The sequence below is a fragment of the Chrysemys picta genome, chromosome 3, assembly GCF_011386835.1.
Source record: "Chrysemys picta bellii isolate R12L10 chromosome 3, ASM1138683v2, whole genome shotgun sequence".
Classification (NCBI taxonomy): domain Eukaryota; kingdom Metazoa; phylum Chordata; order Testudines; family Emydidae; genus Chrysemys; species Chrysemys picta.
In genome coordinates this window covers 69,276,470-69,301,123 of record NC_088793.1, presented here as the reverse complement: position 1 = coordinate 69,301,123, position 24,654 = coordinate 69,276,470, and the positions used below count along the sequence as shown (strand labels likewise).

The 24,654-nt window shown below is 40.6% G+C and overlaps 1 protein-coding gene across 5 annotated transcripts in view; it reads right to left on the bottom strand.

Moving 5' to 3' along the window:
* ORC3 (origin recognition complex subunit 3) overlaps positions 1–24,654 on the bottom strand; it is a 75,263-nt gene that overhangs the window by 16,527 nt on the left and 34,082 nt on the right. For 3 of the 5 annotated variants that reach the window (XM_005299700.4, XM_065590171.1, XM_065590169.1), the window contains exons 12-15: positions 16,144–16,260; positions 15,114–15,193; positions 2,733–2,866; positions 690–775 (exon numbers count right to left, since the gene is read on the bottom strand). In XM_005299700.4, the coding sequence (XP_005299757.1) occupies positions 690–775; positions 2,733–2,866; positions 15,114–15,193; positions 16,144–16,260 (417 nt within the window). The remainder of the gene's footprint in view (positions 1–689; positions 776–2,732; positions 2,867–15,113; positions 15,194–16,143; positions 16,261–24,654) is intronic. The other 2 variants (XM_005299701.5, XM_065590170.1) reach the window with 1 other exon arrangement.

Here is a 24,654-nt window from a genome sequence, read left to right as displayed (position 1 = left end):
GAAATTTTAGTCAGAGTAAGGCTGGAGCGCTTCTGGCTCCTTCCTTGCAGTGCTGCTTGCCCTTTTACTCGGGGGGGAAGGGGGGGCAGAGCCAATCAGATGCTACCATTCTTTTTTTTAAGACTGGGGTGGAAGGAAATGAGAAACCCCAGCTGCTTCTCCTCTAAGAAGAAAGGGGTAGAACTGGGAGCAGACAATCCAGATGTAGGAGAAGAAACCTGGAGGCTGAAGCTCTCTGCATGTTAAGGAAGGCAACAGTAGTATCTGCAAGGAAGCTCTACAAAGAGGTAGAGGGTTAGGATCAGAATTGATTGATAGGTAGGGGAAGGGGAAGGAGGTGGAGTAGAAAAGTGTATAAAAGTGATTTATTCTTTGTGTGGGGAAATCTACTTACTGGAGGACTGTCAACACATGCCAATGTAAGTTAAATATGCATTGGACTGCGGTGCTGCAGGCTTTTTTATCAAGGCCAGTATGCTTAGTCAGAAAGGCAGGAGTCATGGAAATTCTTCAAGCCGGTGGCTTCTTATCTGACATTTAGGTTGGGCAGGATGTTAAATTTTCAAGTCACTCACAGAACATGATTTGCTCATAGCTAGGGTGTGCAGGGCAGATCTAATCAGGAATAATTAACAGCTTGAAAAAAATAAATCTTGAAACTAGTTTGTAGAAAGTAAAACTGGCCTGACCTTCTGAAGGTGATAGAGGTCTGTCTTCTTCTGGAGTTCCTTTTGTGACAACACAGACACATCTTGTACCTCATTGGTTTCTGCTACTGGAACAAAACCAGTGTTCAACACATGGCATAAACTTTTTCTAATATCTAGAGAAACTCGGTGACCCAGGCGAAATTGAGATAGGGTCAATGGTACTCTTTCATGTTAGATGAGGACCGAAGTCCAGTTAGCTATTAAATTTTTCCCCTGGCAAACAAAGGTCAACAACACTTCACTGTGTAATTTATATTGTGAACAGTTATTCAAAAACAGGAAAGTCAGCCCTGTGCAGAGGGACAGCACAAGGCCTATGCACCACTTACATTTCACTTAAAACTTCTGGACCATATCCTCAACAGGTATAAATTGGCAATGATCTCAATGAAGCAGCCACTTAATGAGCTTTTAAAACTCCTCACATTGTAAATTTACATTTTTCCCATGCAAAATTTTAAAAGAGAAAATAGATTCTCATCTGCCATTCCCAAACTCCGTAACCTGGATTTACTGAAGTGAGAGCAAAGTGAAAAATAGAATATACTGAAGCATTTGACTGACCAGTTTTATCTTAATTTTAACTTATGCCTGAATTTTGCTTTCAGAACCTTGTAGTTTGTATATCAATAATTGCATCAATAATTAGCAACTTTGCTTTAAAAAACATCCTGATTCTCTGGTGGTGGGCTAAGTTTCAATTGTGATTAATTTTAAAACAAACAATTCCTATCACAGTAACAACTAATAATATGCAAAGCAACAGACTGTTAGGTTACTTGCATTGCTTATGGGGTTGTCACCTGTAGGTCACAGGTTTAAGTCTGGCTCAGGTCAGTGGTGAAGTATGATAGCTGTTTGGTGGATTACGTGAAATGAGTTGGTAGTTGGAGTCCAATTTTAGTGGACAGGTGTCAACATCTTAAAATCCATCATCACAGTTTTCTGTCAGCATCAACAAAGGCCAAAGATTCAATAAGCATGGAGACTATACTGCCCCCTCACCCTAGAAGTCGTTTGTCAAAATCAGGGTGAGGTACATTAATGAGCACAGGGAAGATTGTAGATGTGCTGCCTATTTTCAGTGATGCCAAATCCTGCAACTTTATCATTACTCTTGTGATCTTGGAAGTCTTTCTTAAAACCTAATTTCCTGAAGACAACTGTTATGGGATAATGTCAGCTTTAATTTACAAATAAATAAGTAAGCTTCTAGCCCTCACAGTTGCAGACAAAAGCCTGAAAACATGAAGAGAGCATACTGAAGGCTCTGAAACTAAAGACAAACAAAATAAACAAAAAGTCCAAATGTATTAATATTTTTTTTAAATCTCAATTTTTAAGCCACTCATGATTTTTGAATGCTTGAGATTGGCTATACTCTATGCTGTGGTTACAAAGAGGCTGTTAATACAGGACCTTTCACTTTTTCCCTTGGGCTGCACTGCTGAACTCTACAGGTTGCCACTGGCCATTACCACTTCAATCAGGCCACCCTGACCAGAACAATCCATCTCTTATTTGGATCTGACTGTGACTTAATTTGCACATTTTTATTAGTTGGCATGGTAATGAGCCCAAATGTATGTGTAAAGGAGTTTGCTACTATTAATTTTTCAAGTTTTGACTTATTCATGACATGTTTTTGAAAGTTGTAAAGCACTTGATGAAAAACCTCAAGAAAATATATATCTCAGATGTCATTTATCATCAACCTCCTTTGATCTGTCCAGTTCCTTGTCTCACACCACACTTCCATTTTACAAATGATGGGCCCCGTCAGCTGTAATACAAATATCGACAATCCCTATTTTGCATGTCAATCATTTTTGAAAAGATGTACTCCATGTCAAAAACACTTGCCACATTAATATTCTTATTTGGAGAAATTTGGGGGTTTGATCTCAAAATACCATGAGACATCAGCAGGGCCCGTGAATTTCATCAGAATGTAGATTCTCTGAGGCCATTTTATAGCAGATTATTGATGCCAAACAATTTGGCAATAGGTTACATGCTCACTTTCCAGATTTTGAAATCGTGCCAGGAACTCCTCCAGTTTTTCTACCGTGTTGCTAAACTGTTTTCCAGAAGACGATATAAAAATCTCCACACATTTTTGAAGTATGGCCACCAACTCATCCTTAGCCAACATCCTGAAAAACAGAATCAAATAGCTAATGATGTAATATAACCAGCAAACAAGAAAAGCATTTGCTGAAGTACTTTATTTTCTACTCATCTGAAAAAAGAAAAGAAAGAAAGAAATCCCCAAGTTCTGTAATTTAAAGCTGCCAGTTTTCTTGTAAAGTTGATTTCCTAAAGAATAAACTAAGGCTGTTTAGCTTTTATATCCAAAGCTCAGTATTTAAAAAGGGCTGAAGTATTGACTGAGCTAGAAGACGATATCCTTCAATTTCCCCCTAGAATAGATGGTGAATAGTTTCTTCAGAGTACCCAGTCTATGACATCATCAAGAGCTGGAAGCACCTTCGTATGCCTTCCCTCTAGGATCTGATTTAGATGTGGGAAACTTGGACTTAAAGCTTGACAGGGGTTCATGATTCATGCCAAACAAGGTGTGTGAATTATATAAACCAGAATAGCCTCACCTGGCATTTCAACATCACAAAACTCATTACATTCTGGGATCCAGAATGAACTTGAAACACAGTCAAAGTTAATGATTCAGGTATTTAATTAATATAAAACCATCACCACTTTGTATTTATACAGCACTTATGTAGATCCCAGCATTTTATAAAGATGACTAAGGATTGCTTAGTCTCAATATTTTCATTCTAAAGATATCAAATCAAACATCAAATACAAATTAAATCTAAAAGTATCTATGTAATAATATTCTAGGATAGTCTCCTGTCCATGTGTCACCCTGAAGCCTAGACTGTCTGTTGAGTCAGTGTGAAAGAATGGAAACAGCTACAAGCGTGGCTGAGAGCTCTTTTTGTTCAGAATATCACCAGGATCACCATATGTTACTGTTCAATTTTTAAATTCTCAGCCATTTTGATTTTACAAATTACATTTTTGCAACAGCAAGGCCTAATGATCTAAGTCATTAATACCTCCTTAGAGCTATGGCAGTGGCCATGACTCTGGCAGCAGAGTTTGAGGTGTGTAGCCAGCTATGTTGCTATAGATATACGGGTACTGGGTTTGAGGGTTCACCTCCTCAAAATGGTTCACCCCTCAAGTATGGCACACTTATTTTAAATTAGTGTTTTCACCTCTTACCCAGCAAACCTCTTTGTTTGCAAGGTAAAAGGTCTTTGTAAATGGACCCTTTGTACATCCAAAACAATAAAAGTAATTTATTAGCCAAAAAGGAGTGCAAGGGGGCATAATGTAAACAGGTTGTGATGTAAACACATTTGTGAGTCAGCCTGTCACTCCTGTCCAATTCTTTCAATTAAGAAAAGTCAAAGAATTAGTCCTTGATTTAAAGCCCTATAAAAGGAAAATAAAAATATTTTAAGACAATTTGGCAGCAAGGAACCAATTAACCTGCCAAAATTACTTTTGTAGGGCCACTATCTCCTATCCAAACAATAGTTTTTGCTAGTAGTAGTGGATTTCTTTTTCAGACAGCAGTGGCAGAAAAGTGGTTAAGGCTCTGGTAGAACAGACCCCATCCTTCATTAACCACAGTTTTCAGGGACTGTGGAAAGGATCAATTTATTAAATTAAAAGTTGGTAAATCCCAATAGCAAATTAGAAAGTTTTAATTCCCACAATCTTAATGGCTTTTAGAATAACTTCCATTGCCTCAACTGGCCAATCACCTTTTAAGGTGATGGTCAGAAGAGAAATAATATTATTTAAGCACCTTCTATGGCAAACCAGTGACTCCCAAATTAAGAAAATTAAAATGGATACATACCTGCAATCCTTGCACAACCATATATGCAAGATGCATTGGTATGTAGTGGTTAGAATTGGCCTATTTTAATAAAATTAAAAAAATTGGAAAGTTGGTAACCAAGTCATGCTCTTTTCATATAAAATATCAGGAGCATGGTTGCTACCACAGGTGGTTAAAACCGTATCACCATAACAAGCTGATTTATCTGTATAGAAAATTCAAGTAACTACTAATACACACAAATTAAATAAAGTTTTACCATGTTAATCAATTACAGTTGTACCAGGAAAAAAGACCTCTCCTTTGCAGGTGTCCAACAATTCAAAATCCTCAGAGACCAAGTTGGAACAAGCACACAGCAAAATGCTGTTTGTCCTCTGAGCAGCTTTAATGTCCTCACAATTAATCTGATGCAAGCCCAGGCCTTTGGAGCACCTGGTCTGCAGAATGCACAGTATCCAGCCAAGCTGACTGAAGACTCTCGATCTCCAGTACTTGATTCCCATATAGTAGAAATAGAGAAAATGGACTTTCAGGTAAGAACTCCAGACAGTGTAAACCCTAACACTGTAGCAACGGTGGTCTGGAGCTGACAACAGCAGTCTGCTGTATGAACACCTGATGCTGCACTGGTGGCATCCTCGGAGCAGTATGATCTCACCCCCGGATGACACTATACCTGAATTCGGGGAAGACTAACTACCAAGATGAACAGTGGGACAGTACTAAGTTTATAACCTGGCATAATGGGACTGCATTAGCCTTACACAAAGTGTCAATTCATGTACAAGAAAGATATGTAACTGAAGGGGGTCCTGGTCAAATCATTTCCCCTACTCCAGTAGCCAATCAACGGAGCTTACTCCTAGCAAGTCCTATCAAATTGTAACGGGCCTAATAGGCAAAAGTATGACCCTTAGCTATGAGCTAGTGGATGTAAATATGTCACCTTAGGTAAAGTGGAAATAGATATTTCCCCGGATCAATAACTCTGTGGGGGGGGGGGGGGAGGAGGGAAGGTAGCTACACCTATAGCAGAGGTATTAACCAATCAGGTTCAATTTATGTATGTTCCTGTTGTGTTAAATCTGTTAAGTGGCACGTGGGTAAATTCAGTTATTGGAAAGACTCCAAAGTGTCCTCTTTCCTTTCATTACTCCTTGTGGATAAGGTCACTGCTTATCAACAATGGGTGCAGGATATTACAAATTTGGAAATCCATGCCAAGCATACGTTATGTATCCCTTGGGGAAAAAAGGGGAACTGATCCTTTGGGGATCATAAAAACTGTGTCAGGGTTATTTGGAAATGGAATGTCAATTTGGAATCAGGTGGATGTTAAAAAAGTTAGGACACACATTATGTATTACAGGGACAGGGTGTCAATCCAGTGCTGCAAGGGATAAAAGATTAATCAAACAAGGAAAGATCTGTAGCAGATAATATTCGTGAAAAAGATAGACTGTTTAATGAAACTCAAATTAAAATTAATCGGTCAATTAAACAATAATGATAAGGAAAGGTATCAGTATATGGGAAAGGAAATTATTTGTTCAGCATACAGTGAATATGTATTAATACCATCAGCAGCGCATTGCAGTTCTTGGAACTAGGAAAGGTCACAGATTTAGCCAAAGATGAGCAGCTGCTAAACTGGTATTGTGCAAAATGTTTTTAAAACCACAGGGAGAAAAGCTAATTGTTTAAATTCTTGTCAAAAATTGTCATTGGGGTAAATCAGAAATATGGTAATACTATGATACAGCATTCTAATCGACTTGTGTTATTTAACAAAAAAATTGCATCACATCAAAATCCTTTTGTCTCCTTTACAGTCTCGATGCCTGTGTTTGATCCAGATGAGGATTTTTTATTTTTAAGACAAGTGGTAGGTAAGGACTCAAAAGGTCACCTAGAAGGCAACATCTACGAGGAACAAATAAATGTACCTCCTCTGGTGGTCTATCATCAAGGCACCCAAACCTAGAAAGTTCCATGAATTGCCTGTTGCTCTGACAAAAGGCATCAGTACATCTGCAGATATAATGTGTTTGTGGCAGACATGCTGCTGTGTGGCCAGAAGGAAGGGTACCAACTATGGAACCAATCATCAGCATCGTCATCCCCTGTTAAGATGACCAAGCTGCCACAGAAAGGGTGACCTCTGGTGGAGATGGCCAATATTGTGTAGTGACCAACCATCAAAAATATTATCCTGGTCAGAGTGCAAGGTCATGACTAAGGGCTCGTCTACACTATCCGCCAAATCGGCGGGCAGCGACCGATCCAGCTGGGGTTGACACGATAAATCAACCGCTGAGCGCTCTCCTGTCGACTGCGGTACTCCACCAGAACGAGAAGCGCAAGCGGAGTCAACAGGAGAGCGTCAGCTGTCAAGTTACCACAGCAAAGACACCACAGTAAGTAGATCTAAGTATGTCGACTTCAGCTATACTATTCACGTAGCTGAAGTTGCATATCTTAGATTGACCCTGTGTGGTAGTGTAGCCAAACCCCCAAAAATTCTGTTTTTATCCAAAGGTGCATATATTAATTGGGCATATGGCAGTTTCCCCAGTACCTGATTTTAAAAATGAAACAGTTTTCACTGCTAAACCAGAATATGAGGATCTAGTCCGACAGAAAACACCAATGTTGCAGCTTCATATTGCCCTTCTTAATTTAAATTTAAGCTAGTTAATATGAGTATAAAGATTCATACTTGATAAAAATTAGTAATGGAAGTAACCGAGGCAGGACAAATGCTCACCAGGTTAATGTATGGAGGTGATTAGGTGTTAACTGTACCTCTATGGATAGAGATTGGACTGAATGTTGTATTGTGTTGTAAGCATTGTAAAATCAGAGGTCTAAACAAAGGGTATTAAGCACTTCCCCAAACACCTCCCCTAGAAAACCAACCCCAGATTGTCTCCATTCAGAATCCTATTATTTCGCAGGAGGTGACCAATTAACCTCAGGTAACCCAAACTAAGGAACCATATTGTGTGTCCAGGCAACCAGCAGCAGTATACCAGGTACATGAACATTCCTATGCTTCTATTCATCCATGACAGCCAATACAGTGTCTCCATATGGATGGTATATGTTGTTAAGACCCTAAATAGCAGTGTGATAGGGTTCATTAGCAATCACCCCATCGAGGGGAGAGGAGGTGACTTGTATCCAGCTAGGTTGTTATAAATATATGGGCATACACTAAGGTACAGGTGTGGAGTAATGTAAAAGCCTACATTCTCAAGCCTGTAGAGACAATAGCTAAGCCAAACTAAGGTCCAAGGTTTAAACACTTGATATACCCAACTAACCAGTAAACGACCCTATATCACAAGACAGAATGCTGTTATAAGCAAGTGTTGCTAAACTGCTGACAGATAACTACAAGATGCCAGCTTTGGATATTTTAAGGTTGGACTTCTGCTGACGTGCCTATAACAACGCCAAGGTAACTAAACGATATATATGCTAATAAGCTCAAAGTAAAAGACCCAGTAACCTATAGGAGAAGGGCACCCCAACATTAGTAGGGTGAGGAACTACAGATAAAGAAAAGAGGCTAAAATCCCTACTGAATATGCATTAGACATAGTGGGCATCAGCATTGTGATGTTGCACTCTATATGATTTTATAAAAAATATGCTAATGTAATTGGAATATGCTTTATACAAAAGGTCTCTTGTAAGGTATCATTACAAAGCTTATAATCTACTGAGTGTGATCATCCTATTCATATAAATGTACCACTCTTGTATCTGAAACTAGAAATATGAAATATAACTTTGAGGGCCTATTGTAATTATGCAAAGTGTGGGCCATTAATGGTGGTTTGGAATCTTGATGACTCCCATTAACCAGGACAATTGACTGCAGATGGCTCTGTTTTACCTGTAAGTCTTCCTGTATACCTGTGTGCTGGCAAGTGGGTAATGAAGTCTTGCAGTGACATGTGATCATGTCACCTGAACTGGAATCTATCTTTAACCTGGTGTCTTTCCTTTGAGAAGGGGAGGTGGGAACCCAGAGAGGAACAAAGGATTCCTGCCTTATGCAAAAGATATATAAATGGGTGGAAGAGAACAAAGGGAAGCAGCCATCATGAGGAATCCCCTAGTTACCACCTGAGCTGGAACAAGGGCTGTACCCAGGGAAAAGACTGTGCCCAGACTAGGAAGGCGTCCAGTCTGTGAAAGGTTTCAGAGTAGCAGCCGTGTTAGTCTGTATCTGCAAAAAGAACAGGAGTACTTGTGGCACCTTCGAGACTAACAAATTTATTTGAGCATAAGCTTTTGTGGGCCACAAGTACTCCTGTTCTTTTTGTAGTCTGTGAAAGAGACTTACTGAAACATCTCTCAGGGTGAGATTTTCACCTGTACTCAGTTGTATTACTGTATTAGACTTAGACTTGCGTGTTTTATTTTATTTTGCTTGGTAATTCACTTTGTTCTGTCTGTTACTACTTGGAACCACTTAAATCCTACTTTCTGTATTTAATAAAAATCACTTTTTACTTATTAATTAACCCAGAGTATGTATTAATACGGGGGAGAGAAGGGGGAGTCAAACAGCTGTGCATCTCTCTCTATCAGTGTTATAGAGGGCAAACAATTCATAAGTTTACCCTGTATAAGCTTTATACAGGGTAAAACAAATTTATTTGGGTTTTAGATCCCATTGAGAGTTGGGCATCTGAGTATTAAAGACAAGAACACTTCTGCTAGCTGCTTTCAGAAAAGCCTGCAGCTGTTAGGGGATGTGGTTCAGACCTGGGTCTGGGTTTGCAGTAGGCTAGCGGGTCTGGCTCAAACCAGGCAGGGCACCGAAGTCCCAGGCTAGCAGGGCAGGAAAGCAGGAGCAGAAGTAGTCTTGGCACATCAAGTGGCAGCTCCCAAGGGGCTTTCTGTGAGCCATAAGCTCTGATAAAAAGTGGCACTCGCCCATGGGTGATCCTGGGTGATTTCCTAGAACCTGTCAGCCAAGGACCACTCATGGGTCATTCTAGCTTCTATGGCGATCCCCAGCAGATGATGATGTGAATATGCAACTTCTGATGCTTGTATTATCTCTATCTACTTTGCTACGTTGTAGTGTTTGTGATATTGCTGAGTCTGCTAATAAAACTATCACAAATTCAGAAGTGTATCAGAAATTCCCTAAGTGTGTGCATCTCTCCCACATAGTTTGGTAGTGAGGACGCCAGTGTAACTGTAACACTGTGGCGGATCTCAAGGCAACTGAGCTCTGCCAAATCGCGTAATAAGAACATAAGAAAGGCCGTACCGGGTCAGACCAAAGGTCCATCTAGCCCAGTATCCTGACTACCGACAGTGGCCAATGCCAGGTGCCCCAGAGGGAGTGAACCTAACAGGCAATGATCAAGTGATCTCTCTCCTGCCATCCATCTCGATCCTCTGACAGACAGAGGCTAGGGACACCATTCCTTACCCGTCCTGGCTAATAGCCATTAATGGACTTAACCACCATGAATTTATCCAGTTCTCTTTTAAACTCTGTTATAGTCCTAGCCTTCACAACCTTCTCAGGTAAGGAGTTCCACAAGTTGACTGTGCGCTGCATGAAGAAGAACTTCCTTTTATTTGTTTTAAACCTGCTGCCTATTAATTTCATTTGATGACCCCTAGTTCTTGTATTATGGGAATAAGTAAATAACTTTTCCTTATCCACTTTCTCCACATCACTCATGATTTTATATACCTCTACCATATCCCCCCTTAGTCTCCTCTTTTCCAAGCTGAAGAGTCCTAGCCTCTTTAATCTCTCCTCATATGGGACCCGTTCCAAACCCTTAATCATTTTAGTTGCCCTTTTCTGAACCTTTTCTAGTGCCAGTATATCTTTTTTGAGATGAGGAGACCACATCTGTACGCAGTATTCGAGACGAGGGCGTACCATCGATTTATATAAGGGCAATAATATATTCTCAGTATTATTCTCTATCCCCTTTTTAATGATTCCTAAAATGTTAATGTTATGGAAACTAAATATCACCTAACCAATAGCTCAAGCAATAGATTTCATAGCAAGACATGCTGAGGACAGCCTAAGCTCTTAGCTGCTTCCTTCTGTTCGTCCAATAAGGAGTCCAGTATAGAGTTAATGGAAAGCCATAACACAGTTATATCAGGACATGACAGCTTGATAATTTGCCACACAGAAACCCACAGAAGTAGAAGAATAGACCTTTTCTACAATAGCATCCAGTCTATTCCTTTTCTAGCCAAGGGAACACACAAGGATGCCCTGTTACTTTTAAATAATTCCTGGGCTGCAGACACATGGATAATCAGCCAAGGAATGTTGTAACAATTAATAAATAAATTAAAAAAAAAAGTGTGCCTCCAATTGTACAGGATACATACAATTAGCACCCCCTTGCTCCAAATATACTGGTGGTGAGGACACAGGAGAGTGCCAAATGTCCTTTGCTGGACTGAGTAGTCCTTGGAGAATAGGAAGTGTGATCTTGCCTTTTGTCTGCCATTCCATGATATTACAAAGAGGATCAGATGTGTCTGGTGCCAAAACTCCCATCTGTAACTGCAGGGTAATAGCCATCCTCCCCACCAGCTCCTGAAATTGCTTCTATTCATTTGCAGGGGAGACAAATGAAGTCCCAATTTGATCCTTAAAGGACATACCATCAGTATATTCTTTGATTGGTGACTGCTGCACTTCCTGTGAAGGACTCTCGTCATACACGTGTCACTCTTTGAGGAGGCAATAATGCTTGTGCCAGCACTGATGGCACTGGTCAGATCTGTGCTTATTGAAACATGAAGGCAGTGGTGCCTGAGAAGACCAGTGCTAGGAAAGCTCTTGGCACCAATGGAGGTGCCTCCAGTGCTGCAAGGGGCACTGGTGTCAGCGTTATCACCAGTGCTGAAATAGGTGCCATGTTGGTTTTGATAGCACTGAGCAAAGCCTTCACTGAGTCCTGAAGGCACAGACACATTAACAGGGTACCTGGCATCTTTCCAGGGAAATGGAACTTTCAGCAAGGGAAGATAGCTAAGGCTCTCAGGAGCCAATTGTAAGAGCTTGTGTGGTCAGTTTAGAGGGAATCCCATGCTCCTCAAGGGCATTCTGGATCTATACCAATGACAAATATTTCAAGCAGCAGAGACAAGCCAAAAGCTTTGAAAGAGGTCCCTCAGTCATGAGATGGGAAATCAACTGTGTTAGAGATATGTGCACCGCTGAGATGACTAAATCACTCAAGTACAGAACCTCAAGTTGAGGAGACGTGTGTGCCAAGTGCAGTGATGAGACTGGTAAGGAGGTGACAAGCAACAGAGGAGGAGGAAAGCAATACCACCTCCTCTTTTTCTCCTTAGGCTCCTTTTGTGAATCAATGCTTCCTCTCACTTCCCAAGAACAGGTTACAAGGAGACCTGGAAGCGCTTCTCTCACTCTTGGAACCAACTGGTGTCAACTCTAATGGTGCTGTGTGTGAGTTTTCAGTGCCAACAGCAGTGTGGACGTAACGGTGTTGCTAGAGTAGTCTGTTTTGATGGAGCTGGGGGCCGACACTAAGGGCAGAAAGGTGTGTTTCAGGACTCTTCACAGAAGACCTCAGCACAGAGACAGACCTCACAACTCAAAAAAGGAGTTTTAGAACAGTCCAGTTGAAGGTTTAAGGCAGTCAAATGCAGTTGCAGTCTTAAGTCTCTGAACTTCCTCATCTGAGGGGTGAAGAAATGGCAAATAAATAGTGCATTGAGACTCTATGTGAGCCTCTCCCAGGCATACTAGACACCAAATGTGTGCATCTCGTCTCAGGAAAGATGGCTGAACCCTCTCTGAAGTTTGGGACCCAGCATAGCTCAGAGATAACCCGAGGCAAGTGGCTCCAGATACTCTAACTATACTACAGAACTCTAATGAAGTAACTATGAGGGATGACAGATCTCACCACTGGGCCACCCCCAGCAGCTCACTGGAACCAGCAGAGAAGGGTGCTAAAGGAGCTCTAGCTCACCAAAGGTTCTGCCCATGAAGTTCCTGATTGGGTGAATCATCTGGCCCCACCAATTGGCTCACATGCACTACTTAAGCCAGAAGAAGGCACAAGAAGTCGTCCAAGCAACTAGGTGGATCTCTGCCTGCTACTTCGGACCCTGCCTTCTTGCTTGACTCCTGTGCTCTATACTTCTGCCTGTTCCTGTCCACCTTATCCCAGATCCACCTCTGTTCCTGGTTCCCACTTTTCTTGCTCCAAGTCCCTGCTCCTCCACCCTATCCAATGCCAGCTTTGCCCCCTGGTTTAACTCCTTACTCCAACTCCAGGTTGGCCCATGGCTCATCCTTAGTCTGACTCTGACTTCAATCCTTCACTTGACTTTGGACTCTGTCTCAAGCTCCAACCGCTGGTTCCAGATCCTGGCTCCTGACTGACTACAAGGCATGACCGCCAATACTCTGATCCCTACAGTAACAAATAGTAAAAAGCTAACTAGCTTGTGGACATGAGAGGGTTCCATTCAGCTCTCTGCAGAGGCAGCAAAGGAACTGTGTCACTCCAATGTATAGAGAGAAGCAAGGACATCATCCTAGTGGGAGAGCACTCTTGCACCCCTCAAAATACATGGCTTTTCTATGCAGTTCATAGCTCCATGTCAGAGGTGCCAAATCCCATAAGTGGAAATGCACAGAGCCCTCGAAGGATTCCCCATTACCCCAACTCTGTGCCTATCCGCTCCTTTCTTGTATGCCAGCAACATGAAATCCTATTAACTGAGCATTTCATGATATTTGCATCTGATCACCTGCCATCATAGAGAAAATTTTCACAAAAGTTTGTAACTGTAAAGTGGCAACCACATCATATCTTTTCAAAAATTGGCTTTGATATTGTTTTTATTTTAAACACTGCTAGTCAACAGGAAAACTTGATTTGGTGGAACCTTTACTGCAATTACAATGCTAAAGAAAATATTATGTAGGGGCCATCCTAAGGATGAAATGCAAACCTGTAAAGCATTCTATGAAGAAAAATAATAAAGCTGTAAGCAGGTCACTTGGAACACATTATTGTAACTTTCAGAGCATTTGGCTTGCCAACACTGGGAGACAAGGTGGATGAGGTAATATCTTTTATTGTACCACCTTCTGCTGTGAAAGAGACTAGCTTTCAAGCTACAGAGAGTTCTTTAGATTTCCCGTTACCCAGTGAAATCACTAAGAGCTGGGCTAAATGATGGAGCCTCAGAACATAGCAGAAGTGGCAGTGAGCAGCAAGCAGCAGCGATAAGTGGCAGAGCTGAGCAGCAGCAGAGATAACAGTGGCAGAGGTGAGAGCTAGAGCCCTACACATGACTATTTTTAATCCGACTCCTGTCCCGCTCCCGTTAGTATGGCAGTGGACCCTGCAGGACCCCACAGGATCCCAGTCCTGCACTGCGGGAATCGGCAACAGTGAGACAGTTGTAGAGGCAGCAGCAGCATCCTTTTAGGGCTCGGAAGTGAAGCCATGTGAAAGCACCTCTGAACTCTAGGTCTTCAGTGACCAAGCACAATCACTGTGAGTGAGGTGCAGCGGAGGGAAAGGGAAGTGGCATGTTAAAGGCCCATTCGTTCACTGGACTTTCATACCACAAGGTGGGATACTGAGGCAAAGGACGCTGCCTAATGTACTGTGGGGTGGGTGTTTGCTTTCGGTTACATGCTTTTGAATCATGCTTGAAGTGTTTTCCCAAATTAATGCTGGGTTCCCTTTCCCTTTTAATAAAAGTTTTCTTTTGTTATACACAGGATCAGTGATTGACAGTGGGGAAGGACTGCCTCTTAGAGATGCCCAGGGATGGTGTTTTGTTTTCCCAGATTATTGGGTGGGGGCTAGAACTAGTTCTGTTTTGTAGTATTAAGAGGAATCCCCAGATATTGAACCTGGTCCTTGCTGCTGCTGACTTGAACTGGCAGAGGGGTAGCGTAGCTCAAACATTTCTCTCGTTTGCCAACAGAAGTTGGTACAATAAAAGATAGGACCTCACCCACCTTTTCTCTCTAATATTCTGGGACCAACATGGCTACAATATCACTGCAAACAACACTGATAATGTTTCTTGACTGTTAACAAAAGAGTATCACAAAAGAGTGCAACAATTTTATTAATCAAATTATGAAGATCTAATAAAAAAACGAACATCATTTAAACAAATATTCCAAACAAATTACCAAAGTCCAGATTCTGATACTCTCATTCAGGTTGAGTAGTCTCAATGACTTCAATAGGACTACTCAGGGAGTAATCAGCATGAGGGAAAGATATCAGAATCTAGCCTCATACAGCTTCTGGCGGTTCCACTCAAAAGGACAGGCACGCAAATTAAAAATGATAGCCAATTAGATTTTCAATCAATCAATCTAGTCCATTGCAAAACTTCTTGTCCAGCACAGTTCTAAATGTAAAGTTTAGAGAAACAGATGGAAGATATTCTACATGTCTAAAACAAAACAAGAAAATGGAAAGGAGAAAGATTACCTTAGTAACTGAACAGTTGACCCATATTCTTCTGTTTCCCACACACTCTTTCCCAAACATGCACAGTGCAGCTCTCTGATCTATGAACCAGTATATGAGTAAAGGGAATACAATGTTTTACAAAACAAGTAATGGGTTAGTTTTACATTCACTTTTCAAAACAATGACTGACTCATTCAAAGAGTGATCCTGTGAGGAGCTGAGTGCTCTCAACTCTCACTGACTGCAATTTGAGGTGAAGGCATTCAGCATCTCTTGGGACTAGGCCCTCAGTGTGGCAAGAATATGCTTGCCGCTCAGCACTATGTTTTAACAGGGTCCATTCGGGTGATGGGAATGCAGGGATTAGAAACGAACCTGAATCAAAACCTCTGATTCAAACATTCCACATTCCCAAACATTAGGAAAATTCAGAGTGAATTCACAGCTAAGATCCACATCTAGTAACAATGTACCTGATACATCTAGAATCAATGTGAAAATGCACATCATGGAATGTTCTGTAGCATTAATAGGAGAATGTGGGACAAAAATAACTGCTTGGTATGAGAAGCTGAGTTTGGTCATACCAGAGCTCTAATGCAAGTCAATATACAAACTAACTACTAAGAATACCCATGACTGTCCCATCACTGCTATGTTGTTCCTGCCAAAAGGATGTTAATTCTCATCTGAATCTAACCATTAGGCAACCAGTTGATTGATGATAGGAGGAATGGAAAACTGTCTGTATTACATATGAGAAATCCAGATGCATAAAAGCCGAACACATCACACAGGCACTGGCTGTTCTGTGCATCTGCTTCTCTCTACAAGCCCTCTGCTGTTTACTCACAACAAAGTATTATAGGCATTGTTAAAGAAATGATGTGCTGTTCCCCCAGTCCATAATAAAGACAAAAATATCTGACTGTATGTGGGAAGGGCATGGAGGAAAAGAGGAGTGGAGAGGGAAGGAAGGAGTGGACTTCAAATTTGTAAAGATGTCAACCATGAAACAAGAGAGGTCCAGGGAATGATGGTACTTCACCTGTTTGCCCAAAGGGTACTTTGGAAGGGAAGTTGTGAAAACATGAAGACATCTCAGAACTGTGAAATAATTCTCATGGTAAATATGCAAGTCTTCCAGTAATGTCTGTGTTACCTCCTAAAATGACAGAATAACAGTTTAACAAAATAGTTCAATATCCACCAGAACAAAGCAGTATGAAAATCACAAAATATCAAAACATAAATAAAATATTTTAAGGGAACCCTAATGTTCTGACAAACTAGGAGGGACTGATTTACATCAAAGTGATTTTAATCATGATTTAAATCAGCAAGCAGGAAATCTTGATTTAAATAATTGATTTCAATCTTGTTTCACATTTGTACCTTTTTAGTTATTTTCCTAAAGAAAGATTCATTCTCATTGGTTGATATAATCATTAAAACATGTTGATTTGCAACTAAATATGGTCTTTATACTCGATTTGGTACTTCTTTTTGCTAATCAGCAGGACAAACTATCTATATACATTTATTTAAGCAATTATATGGCTCAAAATACATTTATTCAGATTCTTATTTTTTCAGATTTTTATTATGTTAGAAATGATGTATTTCCTATTTACTAGATGATAATGTCTTACTCATGCTTTGTGTCAAACTGCATTTGGACAGAAATTGGAATTAAATTAAAAATAAACAAAAACCAGCAGTTTAATTTAAAACTGATTTATTAAAACAAAGGAAATATTAAATGTAGTTAATGACTTGACAGATTGAAAACCTGGCCCATGGTGACCAGAAAAAGATATTTAGAGACAAAGAGATTTTCAAAAGTGCCTGAGCAGTTTACATGTCTAATTCCCACTGAAATCAATGAGAGGTAGGCACTGGACCTACTTAAGCATTTTTGAAAATCCCATTAGGTGCCTCTGCATTTTTAGGTGACTAAATACCTTTGAAAATCTATCCTATGTCCTTCAAATTTTTAGAATTAGTAGATCTCATCCTCACCAGCTGGTTTTTATTCATAGACTGGAAGAGGTAAACAAGCTTTTCTGCTTTTTCAGCTCCTAAATGGTTTCTCAACTTTGAATGAACTAGTTCAAGTGAAAAAATATATATATTCCCCCTGCACTTGCTAGCTCAACTGAAAGCAATACTAATTAAGGCAAAAGCTTTTCTGCACAACAAAAAAGAAGTACTTATATTTGGAAAAATGTAAATAACATTCGCTCCATTGTAAAGACTGAAAATAATATAGATAACTTACTTATGCAGCACTTGGATTTATAACACTGAGACTGGAAGTACATCAGTTGTAAATGAACAAAAAGGTCATAGTTCTGTTTCTGCAGATAGGGTGAGATTCTGTTCTAAAACTCCCAATCTAGGGTAGACAGGACTACGGTAGCTTTAAGCCATCTTTCTGCCCTCCTGATCCAGGGTTGCTCTCAGGGAGGGAAGGCCCACAGTGTACCTTAGACAGCCATTGGTGTCTGTCTAAACTACACATTTTCCCCAGATTGCCCCAAGGGTGGGCCACAGCACAGTCTCGAATCCCCAGAGTGCTGTGCATTGCAACATTGTCCCTAACATGCCCATCCTGCCCCCAGCACATCCCCTGTGCTAGAGCTTACAAGGGAGTCCTTGGAAGGCAGCCTCATGGAAATCTTATGAAGTGCCTGTGCCCAAGGAATCCTCCCCTGACTACATAATGAACTTTTAGGGTTCCTTTTATGCTGTTTTGGCCCTTTTTCCTGGCATAAAAGAACCACAGCAGGACTGAGGATCTCAACCACAGTGTAAACCTATAACTGGTCTCTCATCATCTAAGTGGTTCCTGTTATATTAAGGTCTAAGTAAAGCTAGGTCAAGTATCTTTTTTTTGGATGGCCAGGAATCAATGATGTCTATCCTAGCCTGCCATTCCACCACCTTTGCTTTAAAAAGACTCATTAAAAGCAGACTTATTCCATACATGTGTGCCCTTGTATTTTGTTGAACATATAAGAGATCTCTCTTTCTGTTCTCAGATATGCAGGCTGTGAAACTGATTAGTGCAGATGGCTAACAAAATGCAGGAAGTTCCCACAGCTCCCATTGGCTGGGAACGGCGAACCGCGGCCACAGGGAGCTGAGGGGTTCCGTGCCTGTGAACGCTCCAGGTAAACAAAACGACAATGTATTCGATATTCAATTCAATGATTCCATAGTAAAATCATCAAATTTTGGTGTAGACCCGATTATAAGCCGACCCCCGCTCTTTCACGTGTCACTTTTTTACCAAAAATATTCAGCTTATGACCGAGTATATATGGTAAATACCACAGATTCAAACACCTCTGGGTACTGGAAAAGATTTGATTCAATTCCAAAAGTATGTCACGGAGCTTAGAGCCACAAAGAACACTGAACCAATGTGGGGTGATCTTGAAAAGCTCAGTGCTAAAATTAATTGTTCTGTTTTCATTCAAACTTTCAAAAATGACTTTGGTCTTGGGTTCTATTCTTCATACCACAATTACATATTTGTGTAAGAGAAATCAATAGTGTAGATGAAAGAACATCCAACAGTAGCTCTGATTTTTTCCCCTGGTGCCACATAGCTCCTTGGCATAGCTATAACTTTAACAAGCAGTGCCTTGTGGCTGATGGATCTAAAGCCAAATCCTTTCCTTCTGATACATGACAGTTTTTTTTTTCTCATTTGATGGACAATAAGTTCATAATGTCCTTTCTGTTATTAAGGAAACAGAGCAAGTGAGGCAATGACTGGACTGAGATTAAACATTTGCATTACTGTGACTTGGATCGCTATTTTCTTAGTACACAGAAAAGGAAGCTGGCATTTCCTTAGCAGATGTCTTAAAACAAAATAGTTTCATTCCACTCCATTCTGGAAAGATTGTCTAGTATGAGATCATATCCTTCACTATTTAGGCACTTGTGTCAGAATTTAAAAATTAACAAAACAAAACAAAAAAAAACCCCACAAAAAACGATTTAGTGTAATTGCATTTCAATCTTTAAATAAAATAAGATACTTCCCAAATGAAGAATGTTGGGTCTAGTTGTATGCAAGCTTTATATTTTGTAAGACGGGGAAACAATGGGAAAATTGATGAGGCAGTGTTATTGGTTGCAGCTCCCCAACCTTCTAGCAGAGGTTATAGTTACTATGAATTCTGTTTTCCTGGAGAGAAAGATGAACTTAAATCACTGTGGACATGAAAGGGGTTTTTGATCTGTGGAAGAGTCTTAAATCCCAAGATGGTGAAATGGTGTTTATGATGAAACTCAGTTTAAGTCTTTTTGGACATTCAATATTAAAATTGATGCTTCCTTTGTTTTAAGCTTTTCAATCCATTTGTAGAATGCTCAAATGGGACATCAGCAAAATAGAATAAACCTTATTTGAAGGGCAGAATAGAAAGTTCTGTCAGCTAGACCAAAATAAAGAGCATAGGGGGATTTATTGTTTTTAACTCCTCTGTGAATTGTAGAAAGAAAAATCATTCACTTGGCTACACGCTGACTTTATAGATCCTTTTCTGGCTGACTGCAGAGTAAGTAATACTCTGTCAGAGAATTTATATGTTTAGATTCCTCCTCTCAGCAGCAGCCCATCTGCAGAAGAGGTTATTGCAGTAATGGTTGGTTATTTTACTGGGGGAGGAGGGAGAAGAGTTACTGGCAAGATGAATTTAACTGTAACAATTCAGTATCTTCTAGGGTCAGTGTGGGATTATAGAAGCTATCTGTTTTCCAAACTGTCTTAGTTTGAGATCTTAGGATCAGTAGAACAGAAAGACATCAATCAGAACAACATCTTCATGACTTCTGAAAGATTGCTTGTCAGAAACTTTCTAGCTTATAATTCTATGTGGTGGCAAACAGATCTGTGACAGAGATGAAACATCTGATCAGAGACTAGTTGTTTTCAATTCCCCCTCATGAAGGCAGATCTTTATCACTCCAAGGACTTCTGCTTGGCATTTCATGGCTGTTAGAATATGGATTGTTGTCAAATGGATATCACTTCCTTGGAAGTATTGCACAAGTTGCCAGGTTTCACAGCAGTGGGCTTGTGATCTGCTACCTCTTGGTTTGTTTACTAAGAAAACTTCCTCTCTTATTCTACTGCAGAAATACTAATAGAACAGATCACAATAAAAAGTGAACTCATTATAAATAAATAGGTTCTCTCTGTCTGCTTTAAGAATTTCTCCTTAAGAGACAGCTGACTAGCTAATTCCAATTCTATATTCCATGACTGCATTCAGAATACAAAAAAAATATATGCATCTTTTGGCTCTGTGAAAGCCATCCCACTCTCTGGTTATGAGATTTCCATTATCTGTCACACATCAAATTTTCAGGAAAAGTGACCAATAATAAAGTCCACATTTTATAAATCCAGGGAGGCCTATATGAAGCTGCAGAGATACTCCTCAACTTTCAAGCAGGCAACTTGGAAACATAGATAATGGCCATAATAAATCAGACCAATGGTCCATCTAATCCAGTATCCTGTCTCTAACAATGGCTGGTACCTGATGTTTCAAAGGAAGATGCAAGAAACTCCAGAGTGGATAACCTTACCATTGAAGAAATTTATTAACTCTGTCACTTAGCTGGTTTATGCTCCAAAGCCTGAGAGTTTCTCTATTTTTATAATCCTATCTAATAAAATGTGGATGCTTTCATAAACCATACAAATATCTAAACCGTTTTCCAGTTATATTTGTGGCAATGATTTTCACAGGTTAGTTATGTGTTCGGTAAAGAAGTATTTCCTTTTATCAATTTTAAACGTATTGCTTGCAATTGAATTTCCCCGTGCTCTTGTGTTATGGGAAAGGATAATAAGGAGCGCATGATTTATCTTCTTAAATCATTGGTTATTTTGTTTATCTTTCTCATGACCCCTCTAAGCCATCCCCTCTCTAAACTAAACAGTAACAGCCTTTTCAATCTCTTTTCAGAAGGGACTCTTTCAAAAGCAACAATAATTTTTATTGCCTTCCTCCAACCCCCTGCTGTCTTTTTTCAGATGGGATGACCACAGCTGAACACAGTATTCCAAGTGATGGTAATATCATAATTTTATATAAAGTCATTATATAATATAATATTATTATATATTTCAGGATAATATTATAATATTTTCAGTATTACTGTTGATTCCATGCTTTATACATCTTTTCTTTTTGTTTGGTTGTTTTTTTCTTTTCCCCCCCACCACAGCTGTACACAGAGGAACAGACCTCCCCCGCTACACCCACCCAAGTGATTGCAGTTGATTTAGAACCCAGCAATATGCATAAATAGTTCAATGATTACTTCTAATTTGCACTAACTTACATTTATCAACACTGAATTTCATCAGCCATATGCTGCCCATTCACCAAGCTTTGCTCACAGTCTTCTATAGTCTCCCCATCAGACTTCCTTTCTGCCTTTGACTCCCGGCACACACTCTTTCTCTCCTGACAATCTCCCACATTCATCCTCTGCGACTTCAGCTTCCATGTTGATACCCATCTGATCCCTTAGCCACCCATTTCTTGTCCTCATCTCTTCATTTACCTGCAGCATTCTTTCAACTCTCCCACTCATCAAAAAGGCCATTCCCTTGAGTTGGTCTTCACCAAGCACTCCTCTCTCTCTGATCTTTCTGTTGCTGAGTTCCCCTTCTTGGATCATCACCTGGTCTTTTTCAGTGTCACCCATGAGCCCTTCTTCCCATCTTGTCACTCAGCATTTCAGTGACTTCATCCATCAACACTGATGATTTCTCATCTACTCTCAGCCCTCTCCACCCTGCCCTCTCTTCCACCAACAGAGTTGTTTATTCTTTGCATGCTTCACCATCTTCCACTTGCTTTTGTCCCTCTCTCCCTTCACAGTGTCTGCCCTACTAACCCCTAGTGCTGACTCATCCCAATATCTGCTGCTTCTGCTCTTACACTGCAGAGCATCTCTGGCAGAAATCCTGTGACCAGGCTGACTTTCTCCAATACAGATATGTTCACTACTCTTCAGATTTGCCATCTTCCTAGCTAAACAGCTCTACTACTCCAATTTAACTGAATCCCAAGCCTGCAATTTCAGTCACCTTTTCACTATCTTGGACTCATTCCTCAAAGCTTTCCTTCCTCCATTTCTATTCTCTGCACAGGATCTTGCTGCTGTCTTCCAAGAGAAAACGGAAGAAATAGGACAGGGAACTTCCCCCTCCCCTCAGCATGCCTCCTACAATTCTCTCCTCCTCCCATCACAGAAGCATGAAGTTTCTCGTCTGCTATCCTCCTCTAACCCCTCCACTTACCCCAGCAGTTACCCGATCCCATTCCATCCCCTGATCTCCCTCTCACTCACTCCCTTAACTGTTCTCCTTAACCTCACTCTCCTCTGTCTCTTTCCTTTCAAATACAATCACTGTTCCACTGTACTTGATTCCACTTGCCTCTCCAACTATCGCTGCATCTCTCTTTCTTCTCTAAATTCACTGAACATGTCATCTATAAGCACTGTCCAGTATTCCTCTCTTCCAATTCCATCCTAGATCTTCTAATCCAGTTTCTGCCCCTCGTACTACGTTAAAACCAGTTTGTTAAAGTCTCTAATGACCTCTTCCTGGTCAAAGCTCAGAACCAGTACTCCATCTCCTCCTCTTTGACAAATGAGCTGCCTTCAACACTGGCAACCATGCTCTTCTTGGAGTCTTGTCCTCCCTTGGCTGCTTCCATGACTCTGCCCTCTCCTGGTTCTCCTTCTATCTCTCTAATCACTCCTTTAGCACATGCTTTGGAGGATCCTCCTCAACTGCCCTCCAACTTTCTCGGGGGTTCCACATGGTTCTGTCCTCAGTCCCCTTGTCTTCTACTCTCCTTCTAAGCTTTATCTCTGCAAACACAAATTCAACTTCCAATGCATCTCCATGCTGATGACCACAGACCTCTACTCCGGATCGGTCTCTCTACTCCGGATCTGTCGCCTTCTGTGCAAATTAAAATCTTGGCCTGTACCTCTGATGTTTCCTTTTGGATGTCTAGCTGTCATCTCAAGCTCAAAATTGCTAAAATAGAGTTCTTAATCCTCCCTCCACATCTCCTTTTTCTATCACTGTGAACAAAACCACCATCTTGCCTGTCACTCGGGCCCATAGTCTGTGCATCATCTTCAACTTAGACCTCAGTCTAGGTCCTTACATCCAGTCTATGTTTAAATTTTGCTATCTCCATAACATCTTTAAGACATGGCCCCTAAAATTCTAGTCCATTCTCTCATCAGTTCTAATCTTGATCCGTGCATATCCCTCTCTTTGGTCAGGACGAATGCAATCTTACCCTGCTCAGAGCCATCCAGAATGCTACTCCATAGGTCATTTTTCTAGCTTGTTGCACTGGCTGTGTCACCTCTCTCTTTGGATCCCTCCACTCATTTCATCTTCTTTATCATCACATCAGACATAAGCTGCTTGTCTTCACTTTCAAGGTTCTTCATGGCCTATCCCTACCCTACCGATCATCTCTCATCCTCACTTCCAACTGGCCCATGATGCCAGCTTTCATCACCCACTTGCTAAATTTTCAAACAAGCGCCTTTGTGCTTTCTCCCATGCTGCCCCTCATACCTGTGAGGAGCTACCATAAACAGCTGCAAAGCTACCCTATTATCCACCTTCAAATCCCTACTTAAAACTCTCCTTTGTCCATGAAGGCTACAAAAAACTTGACAACAGTTTTCACTGCTGGTATACTGATACCACTGCCTATCATGCTGTGGTTTCATGAGTATCCTGTGGTCTCAGGAGTATGGTCTCAATATTTCCTTGTACTCCCGTCTCATACTTAGATTGTAAGCTCTTTGGGGCAGGGTCATCTTTTTGTTCTGTGTTTGTACAAACGTAACATAATGGAGTACTGATCTATCACTGGGGCCCTTAGGTGCTATATTAATACAAATAATTAATAACTTAACTTTGGAATGAGGTGGTATATCAGCCCAACGGTGCTGAGCAGATCAAATGTCACTCAGTCAGGGAAGGCAGCGTAAGGCCTTCACTAAGGCATGGCAATGTCTTCAAAAGTCCATATAAAAATATTTTAGAGAAACAGATTATATCCCTTCAAATGTTCTGCTAGCAGCCTGGAGATATAGTTAGCTTACAAGTAAACCTTGTCACTCCCTTATGCACTTGTAATCTTGAACACTTTATTCAATGTATTTTAACATGATTTAGCCCCACTAACACTGGCTGGCAAAAACATGTTAAAACAGTTTAATCCTGAAGTGGTTTTAAAATGTTTAAAACTAGACTGGAAACTAAAAATGCAGATTTAGGCAACTAACAGAAATGCTGACCCTTGGATTTTATGGCAGCCTAGGTGCTGTCTTGGTAGGAAAAGAGCATACTCAAAATGAGTACAGGATAAACTAGGTCTCCTGAGTTAACATTTCTCTGTAAAACAAATTTTTATGCTTGTGGCAGTGTGAGAGTCATGGCTACACCTACAACAGCTGTAACATTTACTTACACTGT